The 16,078-nt window shown below is 41.0% G+C and overlaps 1 protein-coding gene across 3 annotated transcripts in view; it reads right to left on the bottom strand.

Annotated features, from left to right (window-relative positions):
• The window catches only part of LOC146768063 (uncharacterized), a 518,279-nt gene that overhangs the window by 277,846 nt on the left and 224,355 nt on the right, over positions 1 to 16,078 (bottom strand). For 2 of the 3 annotated variants that reach the window (XR_014954527.1, XM_085577230.1), the window contains exon 2: positions 91 to 200. Coding sequence is in view for 2 of the 3 variants with exons in the window: in XM_085577230.1 (XP_085433356.1) it covers positions 91 to 152 (62 nt within the window). In the remaining variant the exon portion in view is untranslated. Of the gene's footprint in view, positions 1 to 53; positions 4,496 to 16,078 lie in introns of those variants that run through there. The other variant, XM_085577229.1, reaches the window with a different exon arrangement.

The raw sequence follows: 16,078 nt of genomic DNA, 5'->3' as shown, positions 1-16,078 counted from the left end.
CACACCTGCAGCCCAGTAGCACCACGTCAGTGAAAAGTGGGGTTTTGACTCACCTTGCCAAGTCCAGGTGCCTACAGCATCAACACTAACCTCTGGGTGAGCTGAAGAGACTCTCTTTCCACCAACAGGGCACCTCTTCCCAAAGCAAACATCTATTCCAGCTTGGGTCGACACTAAAAGTTCCTTTGGTGCTTCCCCACCTGTGAAAGTCCAGACACAAAATCTCAACATGGACCCCTACAAGAAATGCACCCAGAGGCAGCTGAGATAAATGCTTTTAAAGGTATCACTTAGATATGGAGTCATTTCTCAAAGATTAACCTGCAGATTTTGAGTACTGCCATTATATCAAAAGATGGAACACTTAAGCACTATCCCACATGATTTACTCCTTCAGTAGAAATGAAAGTTTTCATAGACTTTCCTTTACTAGTTTTGCTTTTGTTCCCTCTTACTTCTGGAATGGCCAGAAAATATCTGATTTTTTTTTTTTTATGCCAAATTAACCTCTCCTGTGATATCACTCAATTTGATGGTGTCAATCAGTGGATGCATGTAGCTCCTAATATTCTGATATTCCATGTTAGACCAGAGATAGCCAAGAACCACAAACAGAGATAAAAAGCATTCAAAAACATAATTGTGACTGTATTCTCAGACAGCAGTTTTCTAGCTCAGGGTTGAAATGGGGTGATATGCTACACCAATATTTTCAAGCATGGAAAAACAGGGCAAAATAGTAGCAATCTGAGCTGTTAAGGGGTTGGGTTTTTTTTTTCTCATCCTTTTAAATTCCAAATGTTCCTATCTTGCATTTCTTAAGACCATTTCCAACCCATCAGCCCTCCCCTTTGCAGAGAGCAACTTTCACTTTCTTGTTCTTAGAAGAAAAAAACAAAAATGCCTGTCCAATTTCACCACAATTTTATTTTCTCCAACACTACAGAATTATAAACCCAGCGGTAATTTGTGTTCAGTGACTTCCTGCTAAAAATACAAAGTGTTTTGCAAGCTTGGACAGCGACTGCTAAAACCAATGGGCCAGATTCACCTTGGCATTGCTCTATTCCTGCAGTGCCATAATAGCACTTTAATCAACAAGCAGAACTGACATAAAGCACTGATGCATCAGGCCCATCATATAGAGTACACCCACTTAATCAGGTAATCAACTTAATCAGGACACTTCCCAAGGAACCAAATTAAGCCTAATGACACCAAGTGGCAAGGACTGCTGCTTAATTGGGATAGTAATTCTGCTTATGGTAATTGGGATGCCTGCAGGTGATTAAATGATACTGAGCTAAGAAGAGACAATCTCTGATGCTCTGAGACTCAGTGATTTGTCTCTCCTCAAAAGCCTCTGTCAACAGTCATTCAGCAAAACAAAACTTGTAGAATCCTCTCATTCTGGGATTCTTTGAACAGAGAATTTCAAGATGGAAATAGGAACATAAAAACAAAAAGGAAAAAACCTTATGTCAGAATCCAGTGCTAGGGATAGTACCAAAACCCCCCACCAAAAAATGATAAAAAAAATCAAAACAAATACGTAGTTGCACACTTTTGTCTGGGGAATACATAACTTTAAGTAATTAAAAGCTTCTTTCTACCTGCCTTTTCAAATGTGGCTGTAGCTGACAATTCACAGCAAGATTTCAGAGAAATGGAAGTGCTCAGACTCATGGCAACTAAGGACTCCTTACAGATAAGAAGGCACATGTGAGGAGCAAAGGAGGGGATCACACAGCTCCCACCCACAATTTCCCATCCTATTTTAGTGCACAGAAAGGAATGATTTGCAAAGTACAAAGCAAGAGGTGGCTGAAATATGTAACTCAAAAGTATTTCTTAAGATTTTTTTCCTTTAAAACACCTCTAATTGCTATCCAGAATAGGCATGAGATACTCTAAAGTTAAAACATGTCCTTCCTTTGAAATAACAGTTGGAAATCATAAAGTTCTTCTGGAATTAGGTCACTCATACAACAGCAGCCTTTCAGAGAGCAGACTTAAAGGACCACTTAAAAATGCTTTTTACTTTCTAGGGGTAACTTTGCACCATTTAATTAGTAAAATGCAGGTCTCACAGGGCACTCTAATAAAATATGGGAGATGAAGTGCAGCTTCTTTTACACAGCATGTTTATTTGCAAAAATTGAGATTATTTTAGTTTTTCTCATTCTCTCCTGTGATAGTTTCCTACCCACCAAATGCACAGGTTTATGACATGGTTTTAACTCCTTTCCTCACAGTTTTTTATTGATATACACCCCTGCTACTTCTCCTTCAAATCAATAAGCTTTATACAATCCTTTCAAAGCAATAAGAATTAATACACCACAGCCCTCCTAAGCAGAGGACACTCCTTAAGCCTTCTGCCCTCAAAGAATAACCATCTCTATTTTTTTACTTTAATAAAATTTAACAATTGCCTAATTTTTGTGGGTTGATGGGACCCTCGTTATGTAATACTCCACTTTTCTTTCAAAAAGGTGGATTTGATTCCTGCCACTTGGCTATTTCTTTTCCCTGGGCTTTGCTATGCTTACTTTTTTCATCATATACTTCCTAAGTCAGTGTACTTAGCAGACACCTGTATGTTTTCAGGTGAGCTGGTTTTCACTTGACTGTACTGAACATTTCAAAGGATAACTCAGTCTTACCTCCATCAGCATTTAATCTCCTTGATCCTGATTTATTGCCTTGTCATGTTATTAGTTTTGTTAGGGGAGCAAAACAAGTGCATGTGCGGTGTGATACTAGAGGGAAAATTGACATCCCTGTTTGCCTTCATCCATTCGCAAAAATTCCCAAAAACATGCTGTCAAAGGAAAGGGTAAGAGATTGAAGCCCCTATAAAGGGAATTATGAACTCCCTGAAGATCTCCAAATAGACAGGCCTCTGCAGATTGGTGCTCTTCAGCTGTGCCTGCCTGCACGAGGGCTCCCAGAGGAGTGCCAGCTCTGAGATGCTTCCAAAGTTGTGGCATTTGTGTTTCCTGGCTGCTTCTTGTTGGAATTTGTGGTATTGATGATTTTGAGATTGCAAAAAGTTTCTGGTTTTTTGCTTTGTTGTTAAAGAAGAAGTTATAATTTGTCTGTGTTGGTTTTTAAGGTTGTTTATTTTTGCTTATTTATGTTTTGTTGCTTTGTTGTAGGTTTGTCTTGTAGGGTAGTGTGTGGGGCTCTGCCCCTTAGTGGGATGTTACAAATATTACATATTAGAAATTATGTGTGTTATATTTATAATAATGTGCTAATATTTATTATTTATGTTGAACAGCGTGTCTCCAGTTTAAACTAATAGAAAAATGCTAATACTACAGTGAAATATGGAGGGCATGAAGAAGGAGAAAAAGGACAAGACACAATTTTTTTTATCTTGTTTCTTCTGAACCTTTGATTTAGAATCTTAACATTTTACTTTTGTACTTGTGCTACACTTAATTATTACTCATATTAAACACTTAGAGCTTGTAATTCATCCTGTAAGATTGAAAACTCTTTTCCATGGACAGAGATCACAGCCAGTGTCTCTGGGGGCTCTGTCCAGGGGGTTCCTGGCCCCTGCCAGGGTCCCAGACCTGCCAGGGCAGCCAGAGGGAAGCTCTGGATTCCCACACTTCTAAGCGCTCCAGCAGGACTTTCCCCTCCATTCCCTGCCGCTTTCACCAGGCTTCAGGAAGCAGCCAGCGATTGCAGAGGTTAATTGCTTTTAGCTCAAACCCTCCAATGTGGCCAGCGAGGCTGAGAGAGCCCCACTGCAGCTGTGTTTGTGTGAGATGCCATTTGCCCTGTGAACTCATCGGCTCGCTGCTCCCTCTCCCTCCTGGCGGAACCCAGGCCTGGTTCAGGGCTCTGTGTGCTGGAAAAGTCTCTCCTCCAACCTGAGCTTCCAAAGAAAACTCTGCAGCGTCTTGTTGTTCGGTCTCAAGGCAGTTTATTGCAAGTTATCTAAAAGATTTTCTCCTTGGGTTGCTGTGGTTTGCTCACAGCTCAGGCAGAGGCACACACACACCCTGACATCCTCTCTGACCCCGACTGCTTCTTCTCTCCCCACCCAGGGCTGCTGCTGTCTTTTATATGGCACATTATGTGTTAAATGTTTACAGTTTTCCCCAATGCCTATTACCTATATTAAATGGTGCTTTTCTATCTTTTATATGGTACATTACATGTTACATGGTTACATTTTCCCCCAATGCCTATTACCTATATTAAATGGTGATTTTCTGCTCTAAACCAATCTGTGAGTGCCAACATCTCCAAGAACATGGAGGTAAGGAAGAAGAAAGAGGAGGAACAGGACCGGCCTACATTCCTCCATCTTAAAACTTCTGACCCCCATGTACAAAGTAAAAACTCCCCTGTACAGGTGTTAAAACCCCCCTGTACAATACTAAGAAATTCCTCCCTCTACTTTGTAACTACTTCTACTATAATATCTAAACTTTTGTGACTCCTTGTTCCACCTTCAAAGTTGGTAAATCATTCCATGGCTCAAACTCAAAATCACAGCTGTTTCTCAAATGCCTCCGACCAGGGCCTGGAACCTCCAAAAATGTCCGAGGGACATTTTGAGTTCCAGCACCTCCCTCTGCTTTTGCCCATTTTGCATCGCTTCTGATGAAATCAAACTTGCCCAGCAGTTGCTGGTGAGCCCGGCTAGATGGCCCCCCTCCCCCATTAGCACGTACAAAACACAATAAATAAATTCTAATAAATATATCTTAAAATCAAAACCATTTTGCGTTGCTTAACTGAGTGCATAACTAGTCCTTTGTACACATATTTGTACAAAATGTTGCCTGTAATTTTAAAGATGCTTGCCTCGGGGAGGTTTCATTTTTCCATTGAAGTCCCCTTGATTTACTGTACGCAATATGTTACAGCTTCCTTATTTGCTCCTTTGGGACAGTTACTGACAGTAAATCTCTATTAAAATATTCTTCCATATGGTTGCATGAAAATTTTATTGCAGTGAGCCTGAGGCTGAAGGTCACAGCTGAGTAGCTGCAGTTAAGTATTGCAGTCTATGGACTCTGAGGTACATCTGTTCTGGGAGCTGGAGCAAAATTAGAATTTTACTGTCAATAGCAGTTCTCCAAAACTGGTTCCATTTGTTTACTGTCGCAGGCCCACAGCAAGGCAGTACCCACCACTTACACATTACAGGCCATTGTGGCTGCATGATTTAGATTTTCAGATCCAATCCAAAAATTACAGAGTCTGGAGATTGCTGGAGAGAGTCCCTAATGTATATTTCATTTACAAGATATGAAAATTTAATTTTCTCTCACATGACTTGACTCTATCACTTGCTTACACAATTTTTGGCATGTGTTCATTGAAAGATTTGCTGGGTGGTGTATCACACAAATTTTACAACAGATACAAAAGTATGATTTTTAATTGACTATTTGAAGTAAATAGCCAGCTTGCAGGAACACCTTGCTGTTGCTTGCACAACCAGGTCAAGGAAAACATTGTCTGGTTTGGATGCCATCAGATCTGCTGGTCACTACGTTTGGCTCCTGATCTAGAAATGCCCACAATTTGTACAAGTTGGAAAGAAAGCTGTTTGAAAACAACATTCCACTGTGGAGGACCACAGAGAATCAGAGTGTTAGGTTGTTCTAAACATTACATTTAGCAATTGTTGCCAGGGTCAGCCAAATGTTAATCTACTGCTTGTATTTGTTTGAAATAAAAAAAGGAAACATTGAGGCACATTTCTAAGCCCATCTTGTTTAGCAGTGTGACATCTATCAGAATGGCTCCGAGCCAAAGCAGGCCTTTCCAATACACAGTGTAATTTGGAATTTCTAAAAGAGAAATCAAACCTAAAATGCATTTGTGATTTTAACCTACGTTAACAACATTTTTTAAAAGGTTACAGTGCTCAGTTTGATGGTGTTGTGGAAAACTTCCAGCTGAGAGGTCTGAGAAGGTCAGGAATAGAGTAAATTTTTGAGACACTAAAGCCTGTTAGAGAAATGCAATAATTTGGAGAACAATCAGCAGAGCTCCAGACCCCCAGGGAATCTGACTGGAGATTCCATAGAAGGGGATCTCACCACTGGTAGCACTTGTTCTGACCTTCTGGGATAGAGGTAATTTTCTGAATGCAGACAGTAGACAGAGGAGCTGGCAGAGGAGGAGGTGGGGAAAGTGTGATTTATACAGTGTATTCACAAAGGGGAATTTCCAGTGAAATTTGGAGCACTATTGTGAAGCAGTTTCTTGAGCAAGGAGATGTGATGAGTGTTTAGAATCACCTTGATATGTGTCAAACTAGCTTTTTTCTGAATCAAAAGATGAACACCACTGCATGCATTACATCAGCCCAAATTCATAATGTTACAGTATATCTGGGTGCAAGGATACCTCAGAAGCCTGCTGGGTTTTTTAAAGTATTGTTTTTTAATAACAGCTCTTTTTGGGCTGATGACTGTGCAAGAATGTACTTCTACTGCAATTACAGCATCTGAAACCAGACATAGCACATACAGCAAATGTTGAATAGCTAGACTTTCAATTTCCAATCTCACTATTAATTGCCCTCTGAAAATCTTGTACGAGTTAACCAATTCTTAGATCTGCACCAAGCCGGCAGTGCATTTCCACATCCTGAACACACATATGGCACAAAGGATAGTTGTCTCCCTTTTTGTGGCCAAGCTATAAGGCACAAAGAACGACTTGGTTTGATGCCTCATCCAACTGCAGATGAGGACACCTTTAGAAGTGGTGCTCAGTTCTCTATTTGTATGTGACAGCTTTTTCATAGTGACAATAGCACAAGAGTTGGGATAGTGCTTTCTTTAAGCAACTGCCTGGATGCCCATTCCTGGTTCATTATGGATTTTAAACCACACAGAAATGTATCTTGCAGTGTAGACACCTATTTTAGTTTTACAGCTAAGAGTTAATACTAATTAGATGCTTTGATACTCACAGGCTTAATTAGTTCACTTGAATCTTATTGTTTCAAAGTAGGGGAGACGTGAACTTGCCATAATATTTTACCAAAATAGATATGTAATATGAGAAAGTGAAACTCATTCCCCATCGCTCTCTCCCACACCCTGACAAGCTGATAAAAATAAGATTAGGTGATTAAACATAGAAATAAAAAAGGAGGCAGACATAATGACAAACTGTAATGAAGTTAAACAGCTGGCAGACTCCTTGGTGAATTTGCCACCTGATGACTTGTACTTTGATGCAGGCAGTGCCCTCAGCTCACTGATCAGCTGGCAACCCCTGGTGCAAACACCAAAGATCCCACCCGGTTCATTAATTGGCTTGATGGAAACTAGCTCTCTTTCTAAAAGGACAGGAGCCATCCATTTCACATGTGAGCATCCAAGGAGAAAAAAAATCAAATAAAAGAACAACCTAAAGACATCTGAATAAAACAGAGTGGTGCAAGACTAATGCTCTTGGATGAATTCTGGCTAATTTGCAGATTGGGACTGTGCTGGAAGCACCAGGCTCATATAAAAGACATAAAGATATTAATTCTCTTTAGCTTGAGAGGAATGGTTTTGAAATACAGGAATTGGTAGATTCCTTCCCACTGAGCTCCAGGTGAAGTAAGCAAAAAGTATCTTCTAAATTAAGGAAAGCCAAGAGAATAGATAGGACAGCCACAGTTCTCACCACCTGATCACCTATTGACAACTGAAATTCCATTTCCCCTTATTGTTTATAATCAATACCAGCAAGTACAAAGCCAGAGCCATCCCCTCCCTGGCCTCTGGCAGAATTCCCAGGGCAGAACATCACATCAGCACCACGTGCAGGATGCACACAGCAGTCCTGACCCTGCAAAGCTGCCCACACATGTGTTGTGCAGGAGCACCTGCCTCGTCCCCAGCACTTCTCAAAGCAAAGGCCATGCTAAAACATTTAGAGGCTCAGATGTGGCTGTGGCTGTGCCTCCATCCCTGCCCAGCAGAGCTTGCAGGTCTCTGTGCAAGTGTTTGCTCTGGGAAAAGTCAATGCCATACGAGATCCCCAATGGCCATAAATGCAGCACCACAGGTCATCTCACAGCTCCCTCACTCCCCCACCAGACATGGCAATCCTACAACTCAGAATTTAATGTTTGGCATGAAATACAGGTAAATATTTCTCTTTGCAGGACTTTTAATGCTGGCTCAGTACAAAGATCTGTGTTATCACCTACTTGTGTTTCTGTTGCCTCACATTTCTCTTACTCCATCCCTGCTTTTCCACATGTAATGCTGGCATAGGGAGCTAGCCTTGAGGATGGGGAAAAGCCCCACTCTTTTTCAAAATTATCTGATTTGTTAGAAATTCTTTCATTATTTGAAGCCTGTTTTGATGAAGGGGTGGCTTCTCCTTTAGTATATTTGCCATAGTAACAATCAACTTCTCACAGACCAGCAGAGCAAGGAGATTTGTTGAGCACTAGAAAACAATTTTTTACCATTTAATTCACTCTTCAAGTTCATTCTCTCCACAGAAATAATGTTAAAATATTCTCAGAAAATACATTTGCCTTCTAAAGGGTTTTTTTTAATAAGACTAAGCCTTCATGTCTCAATTTTGAAATCTACAACTGAGAGAAGAGCTTATCTCCAGCCAGCTCGTGGAGCAGAACTGGAGTGTGCCTCCGCAAGCCAGACACTCACACTGGAAACCATTTTGTTTTTCATTACTGAATTGATTTCTTTCTTCCCCCTCCTCTAATCTGTCTCTAAATCCTCATCTTTCATGTTAGATTTCTTCTCATCTGCTTGCCTGTTGCATAAATACTATTTGTTTGCTTATGTTTTGCCTGCATCACTACCTATTTTTCTTCAAAGTGCCTTTCACCCCAAATTCTGTTTCACAAGTTCTCTGTTGCTCATTACCAGACCTCATTGCTCCTAACACCTTGTTCCTGGCCCTTGCCCCATCTCAGCTAAGTTTTTTTTTTCCACTCCTCACTTTCCTTCTTGTGTTTGTCCCTTTGTCCCCTTCTTGTTCCTTCAGTGCCCAGGTCACCCTGTCCTCCCCAAACTGGATTTGTGCAGCAATCCCCCAGCAGGGCTGTCCCACATTCCCCTCACCCAGGCATCTTCCCACGAGCAAAAAAATACCTACAGAAGCACTAGGGCCCTAAGATGTGTACTGAAAGCTTGATGCAATAAATTAAAGCAAGTTGGTGACTATTTGATTTTCTCTGTATCTATTAAACACAGCCCAAACTGCCCTGGACATATTTAGGCTGGAAATTAGAAGAAGGTTTATAATCATGAGAAGAAAGGCAGCCTCTCAGTAGGAGTAGTGAGGGCAAGAAACCTAAATGGTTTCAAGATGGAACTAGACAAGTGTTTGAAAGATATCATATGATGTGGTTGCCTTCCAACAGCAGGGGACAGGACTTGATGACTTTGGAAGTTCCTTTCAATCTTAATTCTTATCTTCCTGTGTGGGCCAAAAGTCACCCCCAGCAGTGTGAGGATGAGCCCTGTGGAGACAAGGCACAGGAAAGGCAGGATAGGCCAGAAAAATGGGGTGCAAGGAGAACTGCTGGAGTACCCTGATGAAGGACCCTGAAGTTCATTTCAAAAGGATGACAAGGTGCTCAGACGTGGATGGAACACCCTGCAGTGCCTCTCTGCTTTTCTTCCACTCAGAAGAGGATAGCAGCCAGGAATTTGCTTTACCATTCCTGAAAATCTTCCTGCCTTGGGCTGGGAAAACTCAGGCTCTGGAGCAGTCAAGGGACATTTCCTCCCTGTACAAGAATTCAGGAGAACTGACACACTGAGTGGCAAAGTAAAATGAAGTAAAAAGCCAAATCCAACTGCATCCACTGGGCTCAGCTGCATTCTTGCTTTTACAGTGGCTGCAGAACGAGGCCTCACAGCAACAAACTGCTGGTTGGCTTTATCAGAGCCTTGATTTTGTCATCTCCAGTGAAAGAAATAGCAATGGATGAATTTTGCCTTGCAACAGAGATACTCAGCTGAAGGGAGGTCACTTGTTAAGCTGTTTTAGCTCACCTGCCCCAAAATGCTGTGAGTGTTAGGGATGCCATGGTCAGCAGTGATGCTGGGAGGGCAAGCTGGAATTTGTGAATCATTCAAGTAACACAACCTGCCTAGCCCTCATCAGACCAGCTCTGCCTGTCATTTATTATTTGCCTCTTTGCCTGCAGCTCCTTTTGAAGCTTTAAAAGCTTTTGGTTTTGATAGTAAAAAGACATTTATGCCTTGCCCGTGGAAATGTTAGTCCCTGTATTGTTTGGTCCACAATAAAAATATGTGTTTCAGTTTGATTCACTGCTCTCAGTTTACTTTGTCTTAAGTTGGCAGCTTTTCCTGGGTTGGATTTTGCTGATGGCCTTACAATTCCTTTTTCTGTATTAGAACAGCCAGTTTTTATGTCTGTTATTCCAAATCCAGGACCATATTCAAAATGACTAGGAGTTGTAGCGTTTGAAATCTGATTATTTACAGCAATGCCTCTACTTGTGGAGGCATTTTCGGTAGAAATTGTCTGACAGCAGACACATGGACTCAATTGAAGACATGTTTTTAAAGTTGCTTGTCAGGGAAATTAATCCTTCTGGACACTTTGGAGCTTTTAAGGGTTTTCTTTCTTTATAGTCAAATTCTGTTTAGTCAAAAAAAAAAAACAAAAACCCAAAAATGTAGCACTGAGCAGGTTTCAGAATGCAGGCCTGCCTTGTGAGCTGCCAGGCATCCCATGCAGGGTGAGAGGGTGAGCAGTGTGAGCAGGCTGACCTGTCACCCTGTCACCCCCATCCTCTCTGCCCTCCTCTGGCTCCTGCTCCTGCCACCCCAACCACACCAACAGCCCCATGAGCTCCCCGTGTCCAGGACTGGCATGAGCTAGAGCCAACATCCACTTCTCCTTCCCACGTCACTCCAAATTCCTGTCAAACCTCCAGAGAGCCCACCAGCCCCCACAGATACAGCACTAGGCTCAGGAGGTGACTTTATGTCCCTTTTCCAAGCTAAATGTTTTGCCCTGTGCAGTTCAGTTCCCTCCATGCAGTGCAAGAACGAAGGCACCAGGCTTCACACAAAAGCCTTGGGATCTGCAGCCTGGCACTGACCTTTCAAAGGAGATAAAGCACCTTAATTTCCACCTCAAAACTCCCTAATCTGATGTTCTATTACCATTGCCTTCCTAAATGCAAAGGCCCAAATAAAATCTAGCAAAGCACAGCCAACAAGATCCTCAGAAGAAAAAAAGAAACTCAGTGGAACAGCTGGCTGGATATAAAGTCCAATAAAAACGAGGCATATGCAAAGTTTCCAGGCCAGCACAGGAAGATTTTTCCTACCAAGTCAATATGCAGGATTACACCTTTCTGAAACTGATGTAAAATTCATTGAAGAAAGAGAATTTGTTGTTCATCTTTATGGGCTTTGAACTCTTTGTTATCCCTCTGACTTCTGCTGGATTCAATGGGAATCAACAGGGCTGGAGTTGGGGCTCCTGTAGTGGAAACTAAATTTTGTTTTTCATTAAAATAATCTTCATGCTGGCTGGCAAATTCCTGAAGCCATGGGACACACAGCCAGGAAAAGACATAAATCCTTGGACACACAGATAGAACAGCCAAAATTCAAATGGGTACCAGAGTTGTCAAAACTCTCCCAGTAGAGTCAGGACAGGGGCAAACCAGATCTCCAGTCTGTTCACTCCCAGAGTGAGCAGATGGTGCAAGTCCTCACAACAAAACTCCCAAAAGCTCAGAACTCTCCTGCCCCAGTGAAAATAAACACCAGGCCTACAGAGAACTAGATTCCCTTCAAATATGGTTCATCTTTAATAGCTGTCTCTTCCTTTTCTGAACCAGCACACTTTCCTGTGGAACAAGGGACAAAGTAGGAGAAGCATGATGGCAGGTGTACCTGCTTCATTTTCCATCCCCTGGGTGGAAATCACTGGTTTTCTATCTGTAACACAATAAACTAAAGACAAAATGGATAAAAAGTATTCAAGCCAGGCCCTAATTTGTTTGGTTGTTTTATTTTTTTTTTATCCAGTTAAAAATATGAGAACACAGTGCTGGTTTAACCATGCTGGGAATGAAACCTGCCATATCTAGACTGACTTTGAGCAATGGGTCTGTCTGCTTCCAGGGGGTTCTTTCAGAATAGAGTTGATCAACAGGCCATATCAACTCCTTTGAGTTATTTTATGTACCACACACACTAAATCACTTGAAGCCAACATATCACTGACACAATTGACCATGATAGCTCCTTTGGAGCACTTACAGTTTATCACACCAATGGGGTTGTCAGACACGCTTGCAAAGTCTGTGAGATAAACACCTGTGCTTTAAAAATCCTTTACTGCACGAGCTCGTGGCCATTTTGGAAATGATGTAACTTTCTTTCTCCTCATTAATTGCCATCCTGTTAAGCGTCTGCTCAGTGACCATCTAGCTGCACCATTCTGGCTGAAAAAGGTGGGATTACCATTCTTTTTAACCACCTTTAGAAGGCTAAGGAAGTATTTTGCACTGTCAGGATTTATTATTTATTCTGTGGTCATATCTTGGGGTCATGAATGAGAGACTTCCTTCACTTGCATTTGAAATCCTATCCTGAAACATTAATATGCTGCTTTTTCACATTCCATGCTTACTGATTAATTTGATTTCAAATGGTGTATGTTACTACAGTTCCACTGAAGAGGATGGAAAGGGTCCAATTTACACCATGCAAGAAGCTGGCTCCCTGCCACTGAATAATAGGCAAAATTAAACTTCTCAGAAAAATTTTATCAACACACTTAAGGCCTTGAAGATAATGCACCCAGTCACAAAACCACAACTGAGTTATTAGGAATACCATGACATGCTGCAGAAAATCCGAACAACAGCATTTCAGAAAAGAACACAGGCAATATTTTTGGTCTGTACTGTTTGATATGAAATTTATGTCTAGATTTCCTTCAGAAAGTAGCTTAATTGGCACTGCTCACAAACACTTGCAAATTCTGCCCTGGACATCACCAGCCCATTTCAATCTACCACCTCAAATGCGGATTTCAATGTCTAACTTTGGGTGCCCACTGTGTAGAAGCTGGACACAATCTCAGACTTTATGGTCTGAAGCCTGAAACAAACAACTGATAAATGTAAACATGCCACAAATATCACAGAATATACTGTGGTTATTTATATGTCATGCCTTCCACTTCTATCCAGTAAAAAAAAAAACAAAAAAAAAAAAACAAAAAAAAAACCCTGATATACTCAATACTAAATTGAGACCCATTTATATTAACATAGCAGGAAGCTGAAAATCCAGACCAAGTCGTTGTCTTAAGTAAAAGCATTGCATCAGCAATTCTATTTACTCAATCCAAGGCTGCTTTCATTTCTTGCTTGTTTTGCTATATATTTCTATTGAGGGAACACTTTCTCAGCAGCTTTTAGTCACTTCTTAAATGCATTTTATGAGGAGACAAAGTCAAATCACTATTACTTAATTAACACAATTGTGAAGACTTCACTCCAGCTACACAATAGCTCTCCTAATCTTGCAGAAGGATGCATGACTTCATTATTGAGTATATTGTTTCCTATAAACATATAAAACCCCAACAATAACAATCCCATCAGCTGAAATGAAGTTATCTGAGAACAGAATTAAACTCTAAATGACCCTTTGCTCCACTCCATAGACCCCTATTAATAATTCTAATCTAATCAGTGTGGATAAATGTGCTGTTGCAGCCTATGCCAGGCACTCTGCCAGGAGGTCCTCCTGCAGTCCATCTGATTCATTCCAGCCCAGAGCTTCTCTGGAGAAGACACATCTTGCATGGAGAGGCCACTGGCTGACTTGTTCTGTTATCTTTTAGTGGCAAAGTCATGTCCTTGCAACTGAGAGACACTTTTCTTTGTAAATAACCCTGGAGTGAGTGATAGAGCTTTTGCCAGACAAAGCCTGTAAATAGCTAGGCATTATTCATGCCAGGCCTGAGAACACTGTGTCACAGCTGACAAATTTATGGTAGATATGAGCTCACCTCTTCCACAAATATATACTTTCCCAGCAAATTCATCACATGTTTTAATGGCCCCGTACTGAATTTGTCAGCTGTCTGTCCCTGCACATTGTTTCCTTTGGATTCCTGTCAAGGATTGTTTGTTAAAATCACCTCCCTCTTCCATCCTTCAACTACTAGCCCCAGGAAAGATCAATGATGACACATCTATTGATAATATTTTATATTCGACTATTTGGGCCATAAATCATTTTAACAATGCTGATATGTTTATTGAGTGTCTGCTGGCATTGCAATTATATAGAAAGTGATGTCACCCTAAATCTTGGCTTGTTGGATTGCTTTCTATTCCCTCCCTCCCACTCCCACCACACTTCATAATTAAAATATGTCACTTTTTATTTCGGCATTCCCACTTTAGAGGTGGTGAGAACTCTGGCATTTCAGGGAAGGTGTGAAGTCCCAGAGCCTCTTTCTCCCATTCAAAGCAAACATGCACATGCATCTCCCATCAGTATGTGAAGGCACTGCTCCAAATCTCCCCACATCCCTGGTGGAAAGAAGGACGGCAGGATGGACACCCCTGCTGCTCTCCACCCTGGCTCAGGATCTTCTCCAAGCCCTGTGCTGCTGTCTCTGTCACCAAAGAAACCTTGTGGTCATCAGTCCTGCAAGAAGACTCAGAGAGATTCAAAATCTTCCCCCTGGCCCTGTTCTGCCTGCATTCTCAGCAAGATCTTCATTTCAGGTAAACCATTCCACCCGCAGAACTTTGGTTCAAAGGATTAATTTGAAAAGCCAAAAAAAAATATTGCTGCTTCTCCTGGGTTTGCAGTTTTCCTCCCTGCACAGCTGCAGCTCCAGGGAATCAACCCCATGGCACAGAGAGAACTGACTCCCCATTGCACACAGAGAACTGATTCAGTTCTCTGTATTATTTTGGCTTTTAATTCATGACTACATCACGCAGTTACAACACTTCTAAAAAAAGATCGATATCTTTGCAATTCATTAAAGGCTGTTTTCCTCCTTAGTGAGGTTGTGTTATATGTACCCAAAGAGAAGAAAGAGAAAGCAAGAGAGTGTTGGCCAGCAGGAAAAGTCACATTTGCTCCTTGAATGCAAAATGTCATCATTCATTAGAGAAGTCTCAAAAGTACATTTTTCTCCCACAAAGCAGACAGAAGGCAGGATTTATTCTACTTCATCACCTTTTTCATCAACTTGCTAGATTTAGTGGCTGTCTTTATATTTTTATTTTTTTTCTTCTTCTTTCTTCTTCCTTTATAAGTGCACAAGGGTGAAAAGAGCCCAAAGCGTTTTTCCTTGAGATGCACATTTTCCTTTATGTACCAATATACACAGAGCTGATTTTGTCATTACCAATGATGGGACACAATTCTTAAAATATATTTCACATATGCAACCAACTACTTCTGAGGTAGCCCACTAATTTCAAATTTTTATGATCTGCTTTCACAAGCCTATAAAACTGGACAAGAACCCTGATGAGAATTTCAGGTCCTGTAGAAATACATTGAGAATATAGTTTTTTCTGTGGTACACTGGCATATCAACATGTAGATTTAACCTTTCTCATAGTTTCCAGAATGTGATGCTTCCAAGTTCAGATTTAAATTTCTTTTATCTCATTGAAACCTCACTGTGTCAAAAGATATTACTTTAGATCTACACAGACTGAAGCAAGCACACAGCCTGGTCCTGGATTGCAGGTAGTGGGTACACAAAGAAGAGTAAATCTGACGAAAAGGGCAAAATTTAGGGCTGTAGTGAAATCTCACTTCTGGGTTTGCAAAGGATGCAGATACATTTACTGTTTGGATTTTAGAACATCTCTGAAAGTCTTAGGAGAACAGGTACCATAGACAAGCAAAAATTTCTGGTGAATAATTGCAGTTTTGCAGCTTGACTTGTTCACCCTGTAACTGCTTGAATGAATCTTGGCTGATTCAATTTGTTAAATTTCTTTAACAAAACTCTCCTACCAGACTACTTTCAGAGGTTCTCTGGCTTTTTGCAAACATTTTATAATTTC

This window comes from Lonchura striata, chromosome 3, assembly GCF_050655825.1.
Source record: "Lonchura striata isolate lonStrDom1 chromosome 3, ASM5065582v1, whole genome shotgun sequence".
Classification (NCBI taxonomy): domain Eukaryota; kingdom Metazoa; phylum Chordata; class Aves; order Passeriformes; family Estrildidae; genus Lonchura; species Lonchura striata.
This window is presented reverse-complemented; position numbering and strand designations above follow the sequence as displayed.